General features: G+C 39.9%; 1 protein-coding gene across 8 annotated transcripts in view; it reads right to left on the bottom strand.

The window, feature by feature from the left end:
• Positions 1 to 1,703: 1,703 nt before the first annotated feature.
• Positions 1,704 to 24,546, bottom strand: part of map4k5 (mitogen-activated protein kinase kinase kinase kinase 5) — a 33,386-nt gene continuing 10,543 nt past the window's right edge. The window contains exons 4-29 of one of the 8 annotated variants that reach the window (XM_015394216.1): positions 20,704 to 20,794; positions 18,155 to 18,219; positions 18,014 to 18,069; positions 17,878 to 17,925; positions 17,248 to 17,290; positions 17,089 to 17,161; positions 16,754 to 16,885; positions 16,469 to 16,531; positions 16,262 to 16,343; positions 15,597 to 15,713; positions 14,217 to 14,295; positions 13,545 to 13,616; positions 10,721 to 10,782; positions 10,096 to 10,163; positions 9,663 to 9,701; positions 8,089 to 8,133; positions 7,952 to 7,994; positions 7,648 to 7,858; positions 7,518 to 7,541; positions 7,357 to 7,433; positions 5,717 to 5,758; positions 5,404 to 5,488; positions 5,247 to 5,326; positions 2,628 to 2,688; positions 2,069 to 2,071; positions 1,704 to 1,847 (exon numbers count right to left, since the gene is read on the bottom strand). In XM_015394216.1, the coding sequence (XP_015249702.1) occupies positions 1,729 to 1,847; positions 2,069 to 2,071; positions 2,628 to 2,688; positions 5,247 to 5,326; positions 5,404 to 5,488; positions 5,717 to 5,758; positions 7,357 to 7,433; positions 7,518 to 7,541; positions 7,648 to 7,858; positions 7,952 to 7,994; positions 8,089 to 8,133; positions 9,663 to 9,701; positions 10,096 to 10,163; positions 10,721 to 10,782; positions 13,545 to 13,616; positions 14,217 to 14,295; positions 15,597 to 15,713; positions 16,262 to 16,343; positions 16,469 to 16,531; positions 16,754 to 16,885; positions 17,089 to 17,161; positions 17,248 to 17,290; positions 17,878 to 17,925; positions 18,014 to 18,069; positions 18,155 to 18,219; positions 20,704 to 20,794 (1,880 nt within the window). In that variant the 3' untranslated portion in view covers positions 1,704 to 1,728. The remainder of the gene's footprint in view (positions 1,848 to 2,068; positions 2,072 to 2,627; positions 2,689 to 5,246; positions 5,327 to 5,403; positions 5,489 to 5,716; positions 5,759 to 7,356; positions 7,434 to 7,517; positions 7,542 to 7,647; positions 7,859 to 7,951; positions 7,995 to 8,088; positions 8,134 to 9,662; positions 9,702 to 10,095; positions 10,164 to 10,720; positions 10,783 to 13,544; positions 13,617 to 14,216; positions 14,296 to 15,596; positions 15,714 to 16,261; positions 16,344 to 16,468; positions 16,532 to 16,753; positions 16,886 to 17,088; positions 17,162 to 17,247; positions 17,291 to 17,877; positions 17,926 to 18,013; positions 18,070 to 18,154; positions 18,220 to 20,703; positions 20,795 to 24,546) is intronic. The other 7 variants (XM_015394217.1, XM_015394218.1, XM_015394219.1 and 4 more) reach the window with 7 other exon arrangements.

Here is a 24,546-nt window from a genome sequence, read left to right as displayed (position 1 = left end):
CCATAGACCTCCATTATTTGAATGTCAGCAGACAGCAAGAAGCCTCCCAGATCTCCAGATGCATTTGAGATATCAAAAAAGTACTGCAGAGTGTTGTTCAGCATGGGGGTGAGTAGAAAATGAAGGCTAATCATGTTTTGGGTGTACTATTCCTTTAATGTCCACTCAGCATCCCATCTTGACAGAATTTACTAAAAAAGAAAAATGGAAATATCACATCTTCATAAGTATTCAGACCCTTTGCTCAGCATTGAGTTCAAGCACCCTTATGGGAATGATGCAACAAGTTTTTCACACCTGGATTTGGGGATCCTTTGCCCTTTTCCTTGCAGATCCTCTCCAGTTCTGTCAGGTTGGATGGTGAGCGTTGGTGGAAAGCCATTTTCAGGTCTCTCCAGAGATGCTTAAGCTTTAGGTCAGGGCTCTGGCTGGGCCAGTAAAGAATGGTCACAGAATTGTTTCCAAGCGACTCCTTTCTTGCTTTAGCTGTGTGCTTAGGGTCATTGTCTTGTTGGAAGGTGAACCTTTGGCCCAGTCTGAGCACCAGAGCGCTCTGGATGAAGTTTTCTTCCAGAATATCTCTGTACTTTGCCGCATTCATCTTTCCTTCAATTGCAAACAGTTTTCCTGTCCCTGCAGCTGAAAAACATCCCCAAAGCATGATGCTGCCAACACCATGCTTCACTGCTGGTTTTATCCATACATACCACTTAGAATTAACACCAAAAGGTTTAATCTTAGTCTTATCAGACCAGAGAATCTTCTTTCTTATATTCTGGGAGTCTTTCATGTGTTTTTTGGCAATCTTTATGCAGGCTTTCATAGGTCTTGCACTGAGGACAGGCTTCCGTCGAGCCACTCTGTCATAGAGCCCCAACTGGTGGAGGGCTGCAGTGATAGATGACTTTGTGGAACTTTCTCCCATCTCCCTACTGCATCTCTAGAGCTCAGTGATCTTTGGGTTCTTCTTTACCTCTCTCATCAAGGCTCTTCTCCAACGACTGCTCGGTTTGGCTGGCCGGCCAGGTCTAGGAAGAGTTCTGGTCTCCCAAACTTCTTCCATTTAAGGATTATGGAGGCCACTGTGCTCTTAGGAACATTGAGTGCTGCTGAAATTCATTTGTAACCTTGGCTGGATCTGTGCTTTGCCCCACTTCTGTCTCTGCGCTGCTTGGGCAGTTCCTTCCACCTCATGATTCTCGTTTGCTCTGAGATGCACTGTGAGCTGGAAGGTCTTATATAGACAGGTGTGCGCCTTTCCTAATCAAGTCCAATCAGTTTAATTAAACACAGCTGGACTTAAAATGAAAGATCAGAAGAAATGGACGGCATGTAAGTTAAATACGAGCGTCACAGCAAAGGGTCTGAATACTTATGACCGTTTGATATTTTAGTTTTTCTTGGGGGTGTTGAGTGTAATTAATGAGAAATAAAAGGAGCTTTTTTTATTTTAGCAAATGGATGCAATGAAACAAAGTAAAATTTAAAGGGGTCTTAATACTTTCTGTACCCACTGTAAGATCTAATATTCATTAATTTCAGTTCAAACACTGAATTAATTTCAACAATTCTCCAATTTATTGAGATACGCCTATAGATGGACACATTTGAGCATTCAAATCTTAGGATTTTAATTTATTTCATTAGTAAACAGGGTAAAAAAAAAAAAATAACTGATGAATAATTAGATGTTGTCCTAAAGAGAAAAGGGTTCCATAGATGAAGATCTCACCTGGGCAAAATTTTGTCTGGGAAGCGGTGCGTCTGAAACTGGGCCGCGAGGCCAGGCTTCTTCAGCTGCTCGAACTGCCCGATCAGATTGTGAGAATACAGCTGGAAAGATCTCCCTAAAACACAGCAAACCCTGACGTTACCATCATGGAACAAGCAGAGTAGCTTTTCCATATAGAATAGGAGCAAAAAGGACAAGATTTATTGCAGGTATCATTTTGAAACATTTGTCATTGTGACAATCAGGCTTTTCCTACAGGGAGGTTAGATGTGAACAGAGGGTAAAAACAGAGGTGGTGTTGATGATGATGATGGTGGTGATGTGAGGAATGATTACCTTCTGATGAAGCCAGTTAGTAGAATATCAAATCAAGCCAGGCGATAGGAGGATGGATAGAGTCCAAGGGAAGAGGAGAAGAGAACAGAGGTTAAGCATACCCAGGAGCAAACTGCTAAAGGTAAAACCGCAAGTAGACCTAACACCATGTAATCCCATCCTCGGCTGTTAAACCGAGCAAAGGATAGGCTCTTAGGAAAGCCAGATGCACACGCTTTGGTTTCAAATGTAAGCTGAAACACAGCATTCCCGTCTTAAAAAACAAACTAGACTTGGTTTTACTGATAGTATAACACTGTGAAGCAAAAACAACAGAAACTGCTTTATGCGTTTATTCTTCACAAACTTAACCAGCTTGTAGGATTTGTGTTTCTTCTATCTTACTGTTCTACCACAGCTCGCATAGTGACCCTTACGGCAAACAGCAGAATCAGATATTTTAGGCCTGCAGATATAGAGTGACTGTGATGCCTTCAGGTGCAGCCAGATAACACAGGACAAAGACAAAGCTGGTTATAACAGAGGCCTGTCAAGTAGGAGTAATGGGTGCTTTGCTTACCAGACAGGGACATCAGGTTGTTGTTGATAACATACAGCCATGTGCACTTCCTTGGGAAAAGCTAACAAGAAAACGAAATCATGTAATCAGTGTATGTAAGTATGGAGTTGACCTTTAGCTGTAAACAGTGAGCGATAGAGGAAATCTGCACCAGTTGAGTGAATTTAAAAATATAGCACTTTAGATCAGTATTCATAGTGAAAAAGCATGGATAGGAAAATGATCAGTGAATATAAATTAATCTAATTTCAAAGCAATCCTTTAAAATCTAAGCCTGGGTGGAGTTTTACCTCACAGCTTGACAGTAACCATGAATGCTTTGGGTCAAAGTGCATTCATTTGTAGACACACTGACTCCACACGCGCACGTTGGCTACACTCGACTACAAGGCAGAAAGCATAATACCTGCGATGGTTTCGTTAGACCAGTTACCTTCTAGACTGACAAAAATAAAAGAAGCGATGTCTAGAAAGTTTATTTTTGTCGGCCACCTATCAGAGAGGTGAAGGGAGTAGCTGTGATGTTGGGGGGTCACATTTAATCCAGTTTGCTGTGAATACTTGATCCCTTCAAAAAGTACTTACCTTGAGGCCTGATAAAATGTAAACATTTAGTTTTGCAGATGCAATGACTGACTGCTAGTGAGAATTTCATATCATCAAATGAAACAATTTTAAATGCCAATATTTCTATTCTAAATGTATCTCAATGCATTGTAGAGGCTAAAAACAACGGGAGAGGACGTTTAACAATTAAGTATTTACCACACGGAATCGTTTCGCAGCAATCCACCATGTTGAAAGGTCAAAGTACCTCATCTCAGCAGCTCGGGTATCATACATTATTTCCAGTGGAAATCACAATACAAGTACCGCAATTTTCAGACTATAAGCCCAGACTTTTTCTTTATTTTTCAACCTTGCAGCTTATATAATAACGCGGCTTATCTATGGACTTTTACAGCTAATGGCCATTAGGGTAATACGGTACCTAAATCTATGGATTTTACCATCCACCATGTTGATGTCACATTTGCTTCAACACACAAGTAGCCGCGCGCGGGAATGAGGACATCCTCTGGAAGCAGACTCAGAGACAGTTTGTGTGACACCCTCATTATGGAAAACAAACGTTGAAATGCAAATGATGCAGCTTTTAAGTTAAAAGCAGTCAATTTGGCAGTAAACGAAGGAAATAGAACCGCTGCACGTAACCTTGGAATCAATGGTGAGACGTTGGAGACGCCAGCAGGAAAAATTGTCTCAATTCAATTGTGTTGAAATGTTAATAAACAGGAGCTTCCCCCAAACAGTTGCCTGTTTCCCGACAATCCTCTCTGTGCACGAACCATAACCCCTTGCTCACACTGGCTCCGGTGCGGTTACCGAGCCGACGGAGACCGCAACTCCCGCACACCCCCTCTCACACCGCCCTTTTGACTACGGTGCGGTGCGGCTCTGCGGCTCCGGCAACAGGTCCGGAGATTTAACAGAAGTTCACTTGAGTTCACGTAACTTCACGCGATAACACGGCCCAAATAAGGATATTTGCGAGAGCTTGTTGCGGAGGGCTCCGGCACGCCGCAAGGATAGCTTTCTTGCGGAATTTTCGGCAGCGCCGGAGTGTCTTGGTAACCGCAGCCGGACAGCTCAGCAGCCGGTGAGAGAGGTTTACGTCTTTTTAATGACTTGGAATCACTGCGGCGCCGCACCCACCGCACCGCAACGGTAAGACCGGAGTCGGTGTGAGCCTGGGGTTAGGTAATTAAACATAAAAAACCTGCGGCTTATAGTCCGGTGCGGCTTGTATTTGTGCAAATCATGCAATTTAGCTTCTGCGGCTCATATTCAGGTGCGGCTAATAGTCTGAAAATTACGGTAGTTTTTCATGGGCAATTTTGATTTCGGTTTTTGCTATTTATCATAATTACGAGACCACATTAAGGCCCCAATAGCTCAGAATTTTCACAATTGTATTAATTTTCTTCCACTTCAACATGAGGCACTACTCCATCCATAGCATAAAATCCTGAAGTTTGTGGTTGAATACTTTTACAAGACCTGATAGTAGATAAGAAAATGAATTTGACTTAAAAGCTGAAGCTTCTGACATTCTTTTACGTTTGCTGAGGTACCTCAAACATTATTTATACAAAATAAACAATTTCTTCATTTAAATATCTAATCTTGTTAAAAATAAAACACGTTTTCATAAAATAAGAGATTTGTTTTAAAAGTTTAAAGCCTAAACAGTCAAATAAAAATATCTGGTCTGACTGGACCGTCACCAGATTTGGAAACTATTTCTACATGCTTCCATCTTTTTCTTCCTGATACGCGTTTTGAGTCGAGTCATCTGGAAACATTTAACCCCTAATCGTACACCGTGTTATTTTCCAGCTCATGGAAATCACATCAGCACAGTACAAAGAGTTGCTCAACTAAGCCATCTCATAACAAAGTAGACAGGAACTGGACAAACATTAGTTTAGGTAAAATATAAATAATAATCACTACATCGCTGAACAGAAAGGCATTCAATAATATAGAAATAGTTTAAAAAAACTATTAAAGCTGTTTTTAATGCACAGAAAAAAGCTGGATTTTAGTCAATGTTACCTGCTCCATTGTTGCCTCATGCAGCTCATTAAGATTTAGTGTGTAGATGCCATCCTCTGTTCCAAAGATTAGGTACTGATCTAAAACGAAAGCAATCAATCGAAATTTAACTAAAGAATTTAACAACAATACTTAATTTGCAGAATGTACCGTTTACCTTTAGTGTCTGGATGAATCCAAGACGTGGCACAGTTGATTTTCAGCGGACAGCCATCAAACACTTTAGAGAAACAGGCTCCCATCTGCAACAGAAAGCCGGCAGCTCAAAACAAGAAGCATCTGGTTCAGAAAGCGCCAAAATGTCAGCAAGGAATTAATGAGCCTAAGTGGAGCTGAACCACAAGGCAGAGAGTTATGTGGAGGCCAGATATCTACAGAATGCACAGCAGCAACAAAAATGAGAGTTTAATAAAAGCAGGCCAGCATGGATGAGCAGAGAGTGTGAAGGACAAAGAAGATGATTGACTCACCAGTACTTTAGGAGTGGGTGGCAGACCGTTTATTGCTGGTTTCTAGGAAGGAGCAGAGGAAACAATAAGATAAGATCTGCTGAAGACAATTGGGAAGATATAGTTACGCTTTGGCTTCAACTAATAAGGAATTAAAATAATAGCAGTGGGAATAGATTTGAAGCACAATAATCAGGACTAGAAGCCAAGTTGTCAAAGTGAGGAATTGGATCTGATTAAAAACAAAAAGGAGGAGTTTTAAGAGCACGTAAAGCCAGCTAACTTTAGGGTTCTTAAACCGTTTCTATGCATCTTATATTTTTCTAGATTCAAATTTTCTGACTCTACACAGTCTGAAAATATTACAAATCTATAAAAAAATAAATAAATAAATGTGTAAAGCTGGAAATCCTCTCTACAAGTATTTAAAAAAAACTTCAGACTATTACCTGATTAAAAAAACGTATTTTACTAATTTTTGTGATTAAGAGTTCTGTTTTGTGTTGTTTTCACTAATTACAGTAAATGAAGAATCAGAAATAAACTAATTTGTCTAACTTTTTCTGAATATGCGTGAAGGCCACGGCGAGCCGGAGGGCAGCTTTAATGAAAGACTGCTGCACCCTAGATGCACTATGGAGCATCATCGTAGATACCCCCCCCAGCAGCTGTTAGACTTTACAACACAACAAACTATAGTTGCTTAAATTCCTGATGTTAAATTCCAGAGTGTCTTTCATATTCTGTTAACACGTAGTTGCTGCCCCTTATGAAAAATATACATGTGAATTTGCTTCACATTCTATTTAATCTGAGGATGCTGTTTTTCATAATAACGCATCTGTTTACAAGCTGTTTCCTTGCCTGCTGCTCTAACAGCCCAATTTCTACACTATAGGACAATAAATCCTCATTCTATTCTATTCAACCCTTTGAATCCTGTAGCGAAAGCCACAGTTTTTATAGAATTTAAAAAGAATTAATTCATTTGGAAAATGTTTGCAGTTTTAATTTTTCATTTATTTTCATTTTCCCATTTAACATTTTTAGATTAAATATAGGAACAGAAATATCACATTCTTTTGTGATTAAGCTTTCAATTTTTTATTACAGTCTCAACCTTTTTAACCCCACATGAACCTAGTGTTTTAACATGATTCTGGAAACTTGTGAGATTCTCTCTATTTTACAGTGGAAATGCTGCAAAACTTAGAAAAATTATGGACATAGTGCAAGTAAAGAAAGATTAGTACAAGGAACGTAACAAATAGGACAGAGAAAAATCAAGATAAGATAGATTGGGTAGAAAGCAAAAAAGAAAATACCCTAAAAAGATAGATAACCAAAAAGGCAATGTAGAAAGAAAGAAACAGATGAACAAAAGGCAGACATTGAGACAGGACACGAAATAAAGTCAAGAAGGAATAAAGACGATCAAAGAAGAAGAGACATAAAGAAGGCAGAAGGGACAAAAGGACAGAAGAAAACAAGATGGAAAAGGCAGAAGGATACAAAAAAACGGAAGAAAAGAAGTAGGCATGAGCAAAGGAAGGCAGGAAATAAAAAATAAAAAAATGGGATGATGAACAAAGGATCAAAATAAAGAAGGAAAACAATCAAACAAAATCAATCCAATAAGAAGCAAATGATCTACAACTCACCGGGAACTCCTTTTTCTCCTTACGGTGTGGCGTTGGCGTAGGACTTCCTCCATTTACGCTTCCATCTGAATCATAATCTGTCACACAGAAGGAGGCGTTAATATTAAACCAGAATAAGTACACTTTCTACATTTAAGGCAGTTAATAGCAGACTCCCTTACCTTTATACTCACATTTAATTGGAGCTTGTAAAGATGGAGTAAGATTACATTTAGAGACCAAACTAATTGAAGAGTACTACGAAGCACTAAACAGAACCCGTAACAGTCAAAAGGGTAAAAATGGACTCACCAGGGTCAGAGGCATGCGATAAGAAGCCAGGGCTGCTGACGCTCGCCGACAGGAAGTCAGATGACGAATGCTCCACCTTGTGGCCCTGATCAGGTGTGCTCTGTCTGCGGATGGCCTGGCTCGGTCCGTTTTCAGAGTTTGGGAACCTACGAACTGTCAGAGACCTCTCCTCGTTCAGTCCAAGCTCCTCAGATGATGTGTTTATTCGTGGCTTAGGAAAGAAACAAAACAAAAAAACTTTTTTCACAGAACAAACCAGAGAATAACAGGGAAGCAGTGAAAAATGTTGGACAGCAAGGTTTACCTTTGGAGGGAGAGGAGGAGGTACACCTGGTTTAAGCGTCGACCTGAAAACGATTTTTGGACGGAACAAAATGTTTACTACGGAAATTGTTTTGCTGTGTATGAACACAAACATCTCAATCTACGTACGAAACTTACAGCTCAACTTCTTCAGTGGCATCTTCCAGATGGGCGATGTGTCCACTGTGGATGATAAAAGCAATCATCAGTGTGAAATGGGTAACTGTAGGCTGTGATAAAATATTAAATGGGCAGATGTTTCTTTACAAACAAAACACCAACAAAAAGAAAAACTTGTATAACAATAATCCTTGGACTGAAGTCATATTCTTCATCATATCTGGACTCTGTTCTAATAAGAACAGTTTGATGCAAAGGAGCTTGAACTACTCCATTTTTTCACTGAATTGTATTGTGATTTAATATGACAGACAAAATAAAACATAGGAAGATGTGGAGTTTTGCAAATATTCTATAAATAAAAATCTGAAGAGTGACGTGCATCTGTATATAGCCCCCTTCATTGTAACTAGATGAATATGGATCCAGCAGTTCTTTCATCGCCTCAGAGGTTCATCAGATTGCAGATTCATCACTACCTAAATAAGTGTCTATCCATACTGAAAGACTGGGAAGGAAAGCAACAATCAGAGCAGCAGAGGAGGCTGTGGTTCCTCTGGAGGAGCTGCAGATTCACAGCTCAGATATTTATAGAAAAGTGGCAAAAATAGAGCAATAGCTGAAAGAAAGCCATTAGAAGCCAACAATCAAAATACCGTCAGGAAAGTGCTCAGGCAACACAAAAACAAAGCTGAACTTTTCCACTTATATGCAAAAAAAGCTGTATAGTTAAAAACTGATGACAAAAATATCATCCCTATGGTGCAGCATGGTGGTGGCAGCATTATGAAATAGTATGTCATTGACAAGACACATGGAGCTAAATACTGGGAAATCTTGTTAGAGGCTGGCAGACCTCCAACACCAAACGCTGCTGTTAAATCCACCAATCATAGTTTACACCTAAACTCAACTGATAGTCTGATAGGAAAACTAGAATTAATGCTGATCACAGAGGCTCTGCTTCAGCAATGACTGAGCAGGAAGTGTTGAACAAATAAAATGGGTGAAGCCTTCTTCTTTCAGATGTGAAAAATAATAAGATGGGAGCTTGGGGAACTGATACATATGCATGAAACACTTTTCAGAGTTTTATTCAATAAAATTAAGCTTCATATACACACACCTTCCTAATTATGGAATACTTTGCTTTACTCTTTGATCATAAAAATCTAAGGCGTGCAGGTGGTACAGCGGTTAGCGTGCACGACCTATGTACGGAGGACTGAGTCCTCGACGCAGCCGACCCAGGTTCGAATCGTTAGCTGCATGTCTCTCTCTTATACCCGCTTTCCTGTTGGAAGAGCGAACTACTAGTGCTGCAAAAACTAAAAAAAAATTTAAAAAATAATCTAATCTAAAGACACTGAAATTTGCATGCATAAAATGTAAAGGTTGGAGTATTTAGCCAGAAACAGTAACCATGTGAAGGAATATTTAATAATACATCCCACTATCTACATCATAATCACATCACACATGCTAAACAGATGGAGGCCCCGAGGGTTCAAGGCTGAAGCAAAAAGGGAAGTGACAGAGCAAAGCAGTAAGGGGCTGGTATGACGGACTAAAACACACAGTGTTAGTGTTACCGTTGGAACAATTCATCCTCAACGCTTTTGAGAAGGCTCCTTTAAGGGACAACAAGGAGGCAGACGGCAAAAGGAAGACAGAGAAAAGTGGAGGGGGAAAAAAACAACAAAAGTCAAAGTAGATGGACAAGTGAGACTGAGCTTAAAAGCCCAACAACATGCTGGACTCCAGACAAGGAGAGAAAGCTTTTTTCTATCAAACTTTGGATTCAGTGACTGAGCAGGTTATTGTGAGGGGTGGGGGGGCTTTAATTGGCACTAAATTACTGATATCTCTGCAGATTAGTAGTGTAGAAACAAATAAATAAAACATGCGCTTCATCCATTTATGTGAATTAGCCTTCTAAGATGCATTAAATGATAAAAGCCAGGTAGTAAAAGAGAGAGAGGGTTATTAGGAGCAGTTCCCATGACTACGGTTTCCATAGAGTACCTGGTTGTTATTCCTCCATCTGCAAAGGGGCTCCATGGGGAAGGGAAGTCATTATCTTTATTCACATCCTGTGGAGAGGAAGGCAGGGATAAAAATAGAACTTTAATGTTTTTTTTTTATTTAAATGTACAGTAAATGGCAGATTTAGACTTTTTATCTCCAATTACATGCATCGTCTGACCAACACCCTAAAGCCGGTGTTTTAGAGCGGTCCAGCCACAGGCCTGACATTATTTTAATGGAGGACCTGTGGAATGAGCTGAAGATGAGGGTGATGGACAGGATGCTTTCCAACCTCAATAGCCTTCAGCTCACTCCAAAGACATGTTTTACCACCAGAAACATGCAGAAGGCTGCTTAGTCACTATAAAAAACATTTCGTAGCTGTGTTGCTACAAATGTTTGCTCTTGATTTTGGACTTTCTGATTTTTATTAAGTTTGTCAATAATTGCAGGGAATATTTCCAAGTTTATATTGAGAAAAAAATCCTTGTTCACTTCAATGCTGCCCTTTAAATTTTTTATTATTGTTCAGAAGATCACCGTTGTTTACAGCCGGTTTAGGCCTAACTATTTAAAGTATACAAAATATCTATATATGTAATAAACAAATTATAATTATTACCATTTCAACATGAGCTTCGGTTTCTTTCGGGAGAAGAGGTGCCTGAAACTGGACCTTGTCAACTGTGAATGAAACACATTTTTAGTTGTCTTTCAAGCAAAAACCTTTAACACCAGAGGGCATCAGCACTTAACAGTTAAAGGCAAACAACAACTCTCACTCAAACCAGGTGTTTTAATAAGCAAATCTTAATAAAAAACTATTTTAAGCACAAATAAATGTTAATGCATAGAGTACTGCTGATTGTGTATAAAGGGTTTAGTTGAATTGGTCATTAAATATTTACACTCAACACAAAGGACCTATTAATACTGGAAATACTTAAAACGAACCAAGAAATGTCAAAACAAATCCTCTTACTTTGGGTTTTGGATTAAACTACAATAAATATCTAATCCAGTAAGGGGGGCTGGTTTATAGTTCAGTATAAATCAAACATTGTTGGGTGGAGGATTATGGTTTTTTCCTCGTTGAGCCATCCTGATCATGCAAAAGTGCTGCAGATTGTTAAGAAAAGTTACAGTCGAAAAGGTCAGATGATGCGACGTCTCCTGTCAATTAATCCTGAAGGCTGCTCAGCTATTGACCAATCAGTGAACGGTAAACCAGCCCCTCCCTGCAGGAGCAGCTGTGTCTCTACATCAACTTTCAGGAAGGTGTAGCTGAAATGGGAATTTTGTTCAAAGAAAAGTAGGGAAGAGGGGAATATTCAATTTAGAAAGGTTTACCCCAAAATACTTAGAAACGGAAAATGGAGTCATAAAAAACAGGCCTGTGATCTAGGGGAGCTACCAGCTGTTTATTTGTACAATTTGCTTATGTTTAGCTTGGTAAAAGCTCTCTTTGATTATTAAACTACAAAATAAACTGCAATGAAGGTAATGTTCTGGCATGGGCTAAAAATAATTATGCAAATTCTGATTGTACATGTAATAAGAAAATGCTTCAAGTTTCCTCCGTCATATTTGTGTAGCATTCTTTCATGCGCCATTTGTAACGGCAAAAGGCATCAGACAACTTCTCTCCCATCCAGCCAGACTGTCTGCTATTATTTTTTGCTTTTTTGGCTTTTATGTTGACTTTTCTGTTACTGCCTTGAAATAACTTTGCTTACTTGATGGAGCAATAAAAAAGCTAATGCTAATAGGCTGTGTCTGAAAGTCTGCCCCAACCGCTAGATCTGTAGTGAACTTTATAGTGAACTGAGGACAGATGATCACTACTTTTCGCTCCCCATTGATCACATGACTCCTCCTCCCTACACGGTGCCTGTGCCATCTTTGTTATTTGTCACGTTGTCGGGTAGGGACAGCGGGCCTCTTAGGGCAAATCCCATAATGCCTTGTGAGGAGAGCTCTCCTCGCAAAGCATTCTGGGATGTATCTTCTCGTCTAGTGACCATTGACGAGCGATACTTTTTAAGGTGCATTGTGGGAAATTTCGAGTCCACTACCTTTTCATTCACTAGATGTTTTGACACTCATTTAAAAGGGTGTAACCACTACATAGTGGCCTATATAGTTATTAGGGCTGTAAATAATAATCGTTTTGTATCGATGCATCGATCAAACAGCCGACGATCCGATGCATCGACACGTCCGCAAGAGAATCGATTCATGTTTTTTTTCCCCTCCGCTCTATTTTTATCCATTTGCTCCTGGGCGTAATTCTCCTCCCATGCTGCGGTGGCGCTAAACCTATCTTGCCCTCCTACCTCGCTTCCTGCTTATACTCTTACAGCAGTGTGTCGCAATGAGCTTGATGCAGACATTTTTAAATTATGCTCAATATTGAAGTGTGGTCTGCGCTACACGCTGTGGGTCTAGATACGGCCGAGGCGGCGAGGAAGTGGGGGCGAGTTTAGTCCGACGACGGAGGGACATGAGGGCCAAAAAGAGCAGAGATCCAGGTGGAAAAAGGGTCCCAGCGTTCTCACGCACCTCGCTCTTCTAGCGGGTCAAACTTCACGAGTTGTTTTCTGCAATTTTGGTCATAAAAACAAAACAAGCCGGCCTCCTGTCTGCGGTCAGCTACAATGTGGGAGAGGAGCAGCGGAGCGTCTGTGGAGGGGGCGGGACGTCTGGAGCCGAGGTTTTGCATTTCACTCATTGCACTGATTCTGTGCAGTACTTTTTGATGCACAATTACAGCTTTCATTGATTTATTTCAATTTTGAAACATTGTCTAGCCTTTAAGGTAAAAAAAAATAAAAAAAATGAACCAATTAATCAAATCGTATCGTTGTGTATTCATGAGTATCGAAAATAATCAAATCGATTGGTCCGGAAACCGTTACTGAATCGAATCGTCATGATGGGTGTGATTTACACCCCTAATAGTTATTAGGGTGGACATTCAGCCATTGTCTTTGCCTTAAGGCTGTTGAGGCAATATGCCTCAGGTAACGCTGTGCTTCACTTTTTATCACATTTAATACTATCTGCTTTCTTTTCAGAGCTGTGCTCACACTGCCTTGGATCTCTGTCTAGGTGGAGCATTCTAGCGTTACATCAATTAAAGCGGAGGGATCAGATGTGACGTGCGAGTGAAACTGAACGTTCCAGTAAGTGTTTTATTAGTCATCACCAAAGTAATGGTGGTTCAGTCAGTCTGACATAATGGACTCACAGAGTTGAACAACTTATCCTTCATCAAGACAGGGTAACATTGAGGCAGCATTCCATGCAGCAAACTGGTCTCAGTGTTGCCTAAATTTAAACCTAAAGCTCTGGTGTGTCATTTTCTGGGTATGCACAGTATCATAACAAGTCTTGGCAGCAAAAACGGGAACCAAAACACGGCGTCTCACTGCACTGCCACTAACCTGCATCCCCCCTGTGTCCCTCAGAGTCACTAGGACCTGAGATTGGACGCTCGAGGCCTGATCCATTGTTTGCTTCACGCAGGAGGAAAAGGTCAGATAACAGGGAGACATTAAGATAAAAAAAACAAACAGGATGTGGACCTAGTGCAATAATCAGAGTACAAACATGTAAAAAAGGTAGATGGGTATGAGCACGGACAAATAAATGTGACAGACATCTCTCCATCGCTACATGACCACCATGACGTGATTAATGGTTGAAACCTGCTGATAGTGAGACAGAGATCTGCTTTATCTAGCACGACGCAACAATCCAACTTCTCTGAAGGGTGTCAAAACATTAACATGGTGCAATTAAATAAAATCACCTGCCAAGTATGTAGATCTGAAACTTAATGCCACTGGAAACCTTCAGGACCCTTCAGACAAGCTCTATTTTCTCTTAGTAAAGGATGAGGGATGACTTTAAAACAACACAACCTAGAATGCTACAGAATAGACTCTGGCTTCTCTACCAGACTATCACCATTCACACTACCAAAAACAGTGGCCTGGAGAGATGCCAGGTACTGCCACGAGATTAGTGGGATGACTGTCAGAAAACCCGCACAATAACCGGTGATGTCACAGACGCAAGGAACAGAGGCGCTCTTTAGCTTTGTGTGCACTTACAGTCGATCTCAGAGCGGGTCCTCTCAACCTTTGGGTGTTTGTTGGTGGAACGGATGGTGTGTCTGACCACGGACAGAGGCTGCAAAACAATGCAAGAAAGACATTTAAAAAAAAAGTCTTTGGTGGGTGATGCAAAACTGAAACAGAACTAACTGAATTCACTTAGGAAGCTTGAGAAATGATCTTTAGAAATAATCTGAAATGTTTCGGAAACTTTGCAAGTTAGTAACAGCTGAGAGCTGCTTTTTGTGTGCATCATCACATTAATATGCATCCCAGAGGCTGTTTGTTTGTCACAAGCTCCATTGCTTGCAGTCAGTAGCCTTAAGGTTTTTTGTTTTTTCCCCACTTGCCGTGGCACAGACAGTGGCGCTGCTGTCAGGGTGAGAAAAGAACAACGCTCGCTTAAATGGTACTGGTACCACCTCTTTGGCTGCCACAGACGTGATGCAGACCCCCAGTAGGAATAATTATAATGTCACTGCTGTCATTCAATAAGTTGCAGGCAGGGATGTTTTAAGAGAACAAAAACAACACAAGGGGATTTTAGGAAAAATCTTTTGTTGCAAAAGTACTTTACATTTTTAAATATCTATAGATTATGCTCTGAAAGCCTGTCTCAGGTCTGTTTATACAAGTTTTCATTTTAAATATACCAGAAGTTTGTTTGTTTTATTAATAAATTTTATTATTTCTACCACAATAAAATACAAGCCACCAAATAATACGACTTACAGTAAATATAAACATTCATCAGTGATAAACAGTTGAAGTGTGTCATCTAGAAGGCGTCGCAGAAGTATTACTACACATTTTAACTGTTAACATGCTAGTCGGTTTCAATGCAAATGTCCCACATAGTATTACAGATTCATATCATTTGTGGTCTTGAGCACATCTTCAAATTTTTTTTGCCTTCTTTTGCAGTATAGCTTAAGAATTCCGGCAAACTGAATGCAGATAATGTGTGAACATTTAATTTTCCCACTCTACATTCTCAATAAGACTGAGGCAGAGGCATTTCAACTGTGCCTTTCTAACATTTAAGCTCTGATTTAAATAACTTATAAGTGAATAAACATCATGATGCTATCTACATGTTTCACCATGGAGAGGACGCTCAAAGCGATTTATAGTGAATTCCAATGCAAATTGTGTTTTGCAGGCAAGGCAAAAAAAATTATAATAATTTTCCTCCTACTTTACACCAATGTGCTATTTATGGTTGATTTGTCACTTTGATAATATATTAAGTTTTATGATTGAACTATAATATAGTTTTGAAAGGCCCTTTAAGCAAACTTTAATGTCTTTCCCTAGTTTGCTAAAAACAACTAATTTTTCTTTAACGTATTTTTACTGATACACAATCCACATTACCTCGATGTCATCATCATCCACTTCACTGAAATGTTGGTGGTTGTCTGGGTTGTTCATCTTATCAAGCAGATCAACTGCAAGCCTCCTTGTCAACCCAGTCTGAGCCACAAAGACATGCTAGCAAAACAAACAGCAATAGATACAGTTATAATATTGCTAAACTCAGCAACATCGTTATTATAGCATCTCTACTTTCTAATTAAAATGCACACCTAAGTAAAGAGGTGTGCATTTTAATTAGAAAGTAAAAAGGCTAGAAATATAAATCAAATGGTACTTTTTAAGTTCTGCTCTTCTATTCTATCAATAAGAAAACAAGTAGTTTGTTCTGTTCTAAAAAGGTTCAGGTCCCTAATTTCTATAAATCTGAAGATACAGAGCAGCACTTCTTATCAGCAAAGGTAAGAAACGACCCCCATTCCAAAGGGGCGGGCCTATTCGTCTGGTTCAATTTACATGTTTTCAAAGCCAAAACAAGGCTTTGTTTTCTGTTCCACTCTATAAAGCCTTGAACTCAACGCCATTTCTGACATTTTGAACTGAAAAAGCTTCCTGGATGGGAAGGGAAACGTCTTCAAACTTGGTAACAAAGTCCAGTGGATTGTTTTTTTAAACGTTTTTGCAATGACTATGACCTGGATGACGGAGAATCTTCACCAGCTTACCAGTAAAAGTTTCTCTGCAGTCGGCCGCTTCTTTGGGTTCTTTGTTAGAGAGACTTTCACAAAGTTATGGAAAGCAGCAGACCTGTAAGGAACAAAGGTCATTGTTTGAGTAGAAAAAGCACATCCTAGTAATAGTTTGTGAGAATTTGATATGGGTTTAATATGACAATAACCTTGACACAACGCATATTGTTCTCAGATACCAACCATTTGTTTTTGTCTTTTAGCTTAGGAGGCTGGAAACTGCTCTTGGACATCAAAAACAAGGCCCTAAATAGAACAAAGAAATAAGTCAAAAGGAAGGTGCCAAAAATGAATGAAAGGAGACGGAGTAAGTTCCATTCATCCCCTAAATCTGCTATATTATAACAGGATAGCCTCACAAGTCACCAAGATGTGAAGAAACACTCAAAGAAAAACAAAAGCAGGAAGCCAGCCAGGAATGACTAGGGGAAACGGTGACTGATCGTTCTTGGTGTAAGTAAACCATACCTCATCGGATGCAGGTCAAACATTGGAGGCTGCAGCTCAGCGAGCTCGATGGACGTGATGCCCACAGCCCAGATATCACACAGCTGGTTGTAGCCTCCATTCTTCTCAACTGCTGCTACCTCAGGAGCCATCCTAAACAAAGATCAGACTGAGCATTAGACACGATTTACAGCCGAGAACAAAATATTAAGATCGTGAGAAATAAATGGCATTATTGCACTCTGATGTAATATTTCAAGGTGTCGATCTGGAATAATGCAAACGGGAACTGATCCTGTAGCATCTCTGTCACCACCTTCATCACCAGACTGGGTCCCATTAAAGGAATTGCTCACCAGTAAGGCGTTCCAATGAACGACTTTCTTTTTGCAATGGTAGCTGTAATTTTGGCAGCAACTCCAAAGTCAGCTGTAACGAAGATCAGAAACATGCTAATTAAAGCAACTAAAGATTTTAGGCTCTAAGCAGGACAAATTCAGCGGCAAACATCTTACCTAACTTCACGTCTCCATTGTCCGTTAGGAGTATGTTCGCTCCCTGTTGACAAATCCCAAAAACACCTTTTTATAACTTAAAAACAAAGAAAGCTCTGCCACTCTCAGTTAAAATGATTGAAACAAACCCCCCCAGACCTGCTGATATCTGGTCTAAGTTCTATTAAAATTAAACCACTATCACAGCTTCTGGCATTGTTTGTGTTGGCTGTGACTGACAGTCTCTGTGGTAGCATCCTGTGGTGAGAGTAGAGGAAACAGGAAGCGTTTGCTGCATAGAGCTGAGAAAAGATAATAGGGCCAGCCCTGACCTTTATGATAACACATTAGAGTGAGGCTTCAGCATTTTGAGCTTTTATGAAACCTAAAACTACTGCCTTTTGCTGCACAGGCCACATCCTTTTAAATATAACACCCCTGCTAAGGTGTGAAGAGAATGGGGCCCCTGGGCTGCTTTAGCAACACATGCATCTGCAGATGTTTACCTTCTTAAATAAGCAGTACTGCTGCTTCTACGACTCTGAACCACCGTCACTGAACTTGCTTAAATATTTGTATTCTATTCTGTTATTTGCTGCCAAACAGTAACAGTCTTCATTGTTAATGGATAAAAAATTAAAGTGAAGATACCTTAATATCACGATGCATCTTTCCCTTCATGTGCAGATATCCCAAACCCTGTAAAGGAAGTTAAAACATTTAGCTAAAACTTATCTAGATAACAATACACTGCAGAATTCATGAAATGCATTGTGATCATATTAACCTGTAAGGTCTCCCTGCAGACATATGCAATCTGAAGCTCGGACAGAGGCCCCGTTACTGTAACAACAGCAGGTTATTCAGATTTGATAGAGTTCAGAAAGTAGAGCTTGAAAATGATTTCAGACTTAAACAAGCGGCTTACCGTGATAGATGTCCTGCAGAGATCCTCCTCCACAGTATTCCATACATATCCACAGTTTTTCTCGGCTTGAGGACAAAAAAAGGAAATTAGATGAAAAATTATTTCAATTGTTTACTTTTTTTTTTACTTTTTTCTTGTCAGATAGACATGAAACAAGCTATAATTAATATAAGACTTCATATGGCTTTCTGTCAACACTGGTTTTCTTTACCACAAAGTCAGATTGTGCATAAAAAGGCAACACTAAGGGCTGTTCCTTCAACAACCTCCCCAAGTTGAGCTCTGGTCTCTGCAGCTCCTCCAGAGTCAGATGGTGTTCATACTTAACCTGGGTGCCATTCCGAACTTAGTCCCGCCCACAACGTTTGAGGTCGGGAAGTTCGGTCTGGCATTGCTCAATAGTAGCACGAGTATGCTAGCACAATATCTGGTCGGGCCAATCAAATTGTCAGGGCGGGCTTTATACGATGATGGACAGATGATCAACAGTAACGTAATCAACCACGTGACCAAAGCACGCTTGGGTGACAACAACAATGGCTGCCGCTGGAGAGTTGAGGTGAGTAGATTCTGCTATTAGGTCTGTTCTAGAAGATATCGACAGCAAATTAATTTTAAAAGAGGAACAGAGAAACGCGATCAAGGCTCATCTTCTTATTCTAGGCGTGCAACTGCACGCTTTGATTTTTGTGGACAACAACTATGCGTCGCTTAACATACGTCACGCACTCCGTTGCTCTTATTGGTTGTAGGTCTATCCAATTGAGTGCAGAAGCATTTTTTTTCCTAGTTCGTTCAAAACACGCCCCATAATCACAGCTCTATGGAGCAGCATCAGACTCATTCTGACTAGAATTGAGTCGGACTACGTCAGGCTAGTTCATACCTGCATGTCTGGGTTAAACTAACCAGAGTCAGTCTCCTGCCTTGTAAAGGTGAGAAAATACTGAAATGAACCCAAAGATCCACCCTTTGCATCGGTCTCAGGGTGTTTCCAGGTAAAATGAAGCAGTTCCCTTCTAGAACTAATATCTACCGGCCTCAACCAAACTACAGGAAGCATAAACGCCAACAATAGTGAACGTTTAAGTCAAAAACTAATGCCAGCCTGCTGGCACATGGGAGGGGCCCTTCCTTTACCTTGCAGACGCCATAGGAGATGGAATGAGCCGCTCTTTACTTTCAAAATTATTCTGCAGCTAAAATAACAGCACAAGTATGCGGAACAGAAATGCAGCTCGCTATAATTGTTTTCCTCCATTTCCAGGTCATTGCTGTGTGATTGTTGTTCGAATGAAAGCAATAATTGTTTTCTGTAGTGTAGCTTTGTTTACATGATATCATTCTCTTACAAAAAGTACAGCGTGTGAAACTAATTAAACCAAACTAATTAAAACAAAAGGCAAGCTTTTAATCTGGACCAAAGGATTTGACTAGTTTATACGGGCCTCTTTGGTACTTTTCAAAGTAACGCTCTCCTTCCCCAGCCTGTTGATGTAGGTCAGTATTAATTTCCAGCTGGGTTTGCAGTTATGGCATTTTAATCTCATTGCTTTGAAAAGCTCCACAATCTTATTTAATCTAAAATATTGATATATACATGAAATATAGGATATTTACAAATGTATTAAGAATCCCATAAAATACAGAAGATTTGCTACCATCTAATAGATGTGAATACTTTTTGCATTATAAGTGTAAGTAAATTAAAAACTGGTTTAGTTTTCAATAACTGTCACTGAACAGGAAGAGCCAGTTTTTTTTTTTTACATTTTATAATGAATTCCAACTTAGGGACTTGGTGTTTTTGAAGTTTGCTGTCAATACCCAGTAAAGAGGATGTCTAACCTGAAAGATGAAGCTTTTTTTCCCCACTCGTGGACCAGAATCTAATTATAGCATCTAAGTAGCTGAAAAAAACAGCCCGATTACAGATGTGAGAGAAAACTGATGAAATGCATTTAGCTATTACTAGATCACTACTAGATGTGAAAACAACCTGAAGTATTATGTCAAGCATAAGAATAATGATTCCATAAAAACAGTTGTTTCTTTAGTGTCTAATAATTATTGCATTGTGGGCTGATGCTGCTCATTTTTGTTCTCAGCTGACTTTTCTATAGCCGGACAACACAAGACCTACCTGCTGCGCCACGGCCTGCATGTCTCTGCATTAACAGCCATATAAAACAGTTCAGAGCCTTTCAATTCCAGTTAAACCTGCTGGAATTCTAAGACACTGTTGGGCGGACCAAGTTTACTTCCTCAAAGATAAAAGCTTAAAAAAAAACAGACCCCTGTAAAACATAAAAGCAGCACCGAAGGAGCGAGGCTGAAAGCCTTGAGTCATAGTTTCACGCTTTAGTGTGACAAAGTCAATGAATACACATTGTGACACGAGTGCTGCAGCTAGTCAAAGCAACAACAAAAAAAACTTTCAGTCAGAGGTATTTAAATTTGGAAAATGTTTAATCATAGACGTACTAGGAGGAAGCCAAACGGCCTGAAAAATAAAAAACACAAAAGAGTAATTTTCAGTTGGCTCTTACCAGAGGTAGCTCCCAAAGTAGGCCACAATGTTGTGGTGCTTGCATTCTTTCACCATGAAGATTTCCTGCTGAATTATGGAAAAATCATCTCCTGGAGACAAAGGAAAGAAACAGACGTGAACAAAAACTCTACGCAGAGAAAATACTTAAAATTAAGAAATACATGGAACTAAAATCCTAAAAGTAGCCATTATTACCCACCCAGATGTTGAAAAACACACTTTAAAGCAGCTAGTGTGCAAAAGTGTCCTATGCTTCCCTTTCTATTTTAAAAACACTGATTCCCAACAAAAACAACTCTTAATAGACTGGAAAAATAAAGAATAGACGAGACTACAACAACAACAGGGGAACCATCTTATAAGGTTTGCAGAGAAGGCCAAAATATCAGGGCAGCTTTCCACATGAGCATTCTACGGTAGCACACACCACCGATAGGAAGTGAAAAAAACAAAACATTAGGCCAAAGTGTTCACAGCTGTGCAGAAACACAAGCCTGGAATGTATCAACAGGAGGTAAAGCAGCACCAAGCTATCAAATGAAGCACGCAGAGATTGTTTTAATAAAATAACACCTTTTAGGCAGAATAAATGCAAGCATGGGATTTATTTCATTCATACAATCAAGTTTGAGAACTCTGCTTTCAGCATGGTATGTAAACAGCTGTCCTGCTGTATATCCATACTTAAAATCATCCCGTGGAGCCTGATTAGATCAACCAGATGCTCCTCTACGCTTCAACCTTGCAGTTTAGTTTGTTTCTGACAAAGCTAAAAGTATTAACCCCTTCTGAACTATTTCACACCTCTGAATTTCAAACACTAATCTTGGTGCGTCATCATTGCTGTTTGTGAAACAGGCAGAAAAAAAAAAAAAAAAAGTAGCACATAATGACGAAGCATTTTTTTTCCCTATTGCAAATCTGGTTGTATATTTAGGACCATGTCCTGTAGGAAGGGGAACCTTCCTGAGTCTATAGGGCTGGTTATCCTCCCGCAGCAGCGTGTCGCAGTTAGCTTGTCGCAGGTATGATGCAGATATTTTTGATTTATACCCAATTTTGAAGCGTGTTCTGCGCTGTTATTCCACGACAAGAGGAACAACCACAAACTAGCTAGGATTGTGCTTGTCTGTCGGTTTGAAGAGCTTGTTCGCCGTCTACAGCCCCTCATCCAACGCCGGACGCCTCACAGTTCACCCGTGAGTGTTCCCCAAAGACTGGCCGTGACGCTGCGTGCAAACCAACAGACCGTCGCACAGAGCTACAAACTAGCGTCCTGCACGGTGTCTGGGATAGTGTCCGAGGTGGATGGCACTACAGCCAGAGGTTCTGCCATTAGGTACCAAACAGGAAATACGCATAGTGTAGAGCAGATGTAGAACTGACCAATCAGAGGCCTCCTTTCTCTCCTCCCTGCGACGCTCTCTGTCTGGGGTCACCTACCACCTGGTTCTCTGAGCATAAATCAGGCTTAAGTCTTAACTCGTTTGCTGTGTTCCCTACTTCCCTAAAAAATAAACAATATTCAATGCATCTCTTAAGAATATCTAGTTTCTGGCTACTTTTCCACTAAGACAAGCCTTGTGGAGTGCTAGGCTCCTTCTAGCTGAGCTGAGGATCTTTACAGCTTTACAGTTTCATCGACAATCCTGCCGGAGTCTCTACGTTCCTCCACTGTGTTCCTTAGTGTTTGTGATGCTTTATGCTAATATGTGTTCTTGAATAATCCAAAAGCACTCCATTACCATCTGCATCTATATATGATTAAACACAGATGGACCGTATTTATTAAACAGATGACTTCTGATTTAGAAGTGTGGGGAAAAAAAATAAATCAATTTGGCAAAATATATGGTGATTTTGGCTGCATCATACTACATCAATCTTTCAGTTCCTAGCATCGACTTAAAAAAAAACAAAAAAAAAAACGAAGCATCTTTACCTAAAACGGGGCAAATGGGCAACCTCTGCACGGCCACTCTGGCAGATAGAGTTGTGGAGCCGTGCGGCGAAGCAACATATCTTTAGTTGAGGCAGTCAGAGGGGAGGTGGACCGACTCAAACCCCAAACAACATGGATACCAAAATAATCAAATGATCATCTAATCAACATATACAGAACTTGCTTCTTTTTTATCCATACATTAAATTTGATAGCTGGGGAAAATATCGCAGTATATAGTGATATTGTAACCCAAGTATCTTTACACATATCGAAACGCAACCCCAATGCTAATACTCACCCCTATGCAATTATCTCCACTAGATTTTATCTAGTTTTATTAGCATTGAAGGACTGACATTATATATTCAAAGTATTTATACAAAACAAAAATAAGTTTCAAGCTTTCTCTTTATAACGTAAAGTTGAATTGTTCAATACTGGTTTATCACAGACATCCCAACCAAACATGTTGGAATTTGTGGTTTCCATGCGTCTTATGATGGTCATCAGAGTCAGATATGGTTGCCACTACAAACAGCAGTCTTGTTTCCAAATAGTATGACAGGTTTTGGCCTCCCTCACATGATTACTTAAATCTAAGCCTGGGTGGTTTACTGTAGAACAGATGCATGTGAACGACTGCTGATCATAGATGTTTTCAGACACATCTGATAATAGAGTGAGGAGCCACAAACATTTAAAACAGTGTGACTGCAATGGCAAGACTAAGCTAAGCCTAAAGAGAAGAGTAAATAGTCACACCACAGTCATCTTTTCTTGGTGAGCCTGGGCTGGAGAATGCATCCACTTCCTCTCCAGTTCAGTCCTTCCCTCTGCTCCGACTACACACATTCTTCTTCTTTACAGCAAGTTTTTTTAAATGTTACGTTTGTTTAGTTTTAACAACCATATAAAACACGTAGTGGCAGAATTCAGAGGTCAGAATGAAATAAATGTTTGTAACAAATAAAAAAACTAAGTTAACTTGTTTTTCCAAACTACCAATCAGAAGGCTAATTACTCCTATTGTTTGAACCAGAGTGGTGTCTGATGTTAGTAAAAACTACCATTGACACCGTTTTGAATGTTGCTTTGTTAAATGATCAGTTCGATGAGTCCCTGCCGCCCCAGAGGCCTCAACACTCCTATCTTTGTACTTTCTGCTGTGTACTCAATGCCAGCGTCACTTCTTCTGGTCTAACCTGTCTGATTGCATGATTCGCCCAAAGCCGTTTACCTCTGGCACAGAGACAAGCCAGGAGACCAAAAACCAGAGTATAAAGAAAGACTTTAAAATAAGTCTAAATCCATCAGGTCAAAAAAGACAATAAATGTGAATAAAAAAACAAACGGTAGGTCATAAATCTATTAAAAAAAACAACAAACAAGCTGCATAATAAATCAGTGTTTCCCTAAGGGTTCTAGTCTTGGGTGGAGGGGGTGTGGTTCCTACAAGAACGTTATCCAATCACACGATGGATAGGACACAAGTAAAACACTAGTTTTAACATGAATACTAGTATTCAAAAAGCAAATGATTTGATTACAATCCTTTGATCTCTAGAGATTAACAGTATTATATTCAGCACTGCGACCATTCCAGCCCTGCATGTTGGAGCTCTACCTGGGAACACTTGTTTTTTTGGGTGGTTCCTGCTCCATTTTTCTGCTTCTTGTCCTCTTCATCTTACATCATCTTCTCCTCCTCCTCCTCACTCCTAATACTGCCATTATTCTGCCCCTCTGCACCATCTCCGTAACCATGACTGACAATGGCTTTCTGCTACTAATAACGGCGCCAACAATCATAAACATTAGAGATTTCAGAAAACAAATACATGCACACAAACACAGTCAGTGAGCTGCTTATTTGCATTTTTTTTTTTAGATTAAAGA

Source organism: Cyprinodon variegatus, unplaced genomic scaffold, assembly GCF_000732505.1.
Source record: "Cyprinodon variegatus isolate N-32 unplaced genomic scaffold, C_variegatus-1.0 Scaffold678, whole genome shotgun sequence".
Lineage (NCBI taxonomy): Eukaryota > Metazoa > Chordata > Actinopteri > Cyprinodontiformes > Cyprinodontidae > Cyprinodon > Cyprinodon variegatus.
The sequence above is the reverse complement of the archived record's forward strand: the minus strand, read 5'-3'. Positions and strand labels throughout refer to the sequence as shown.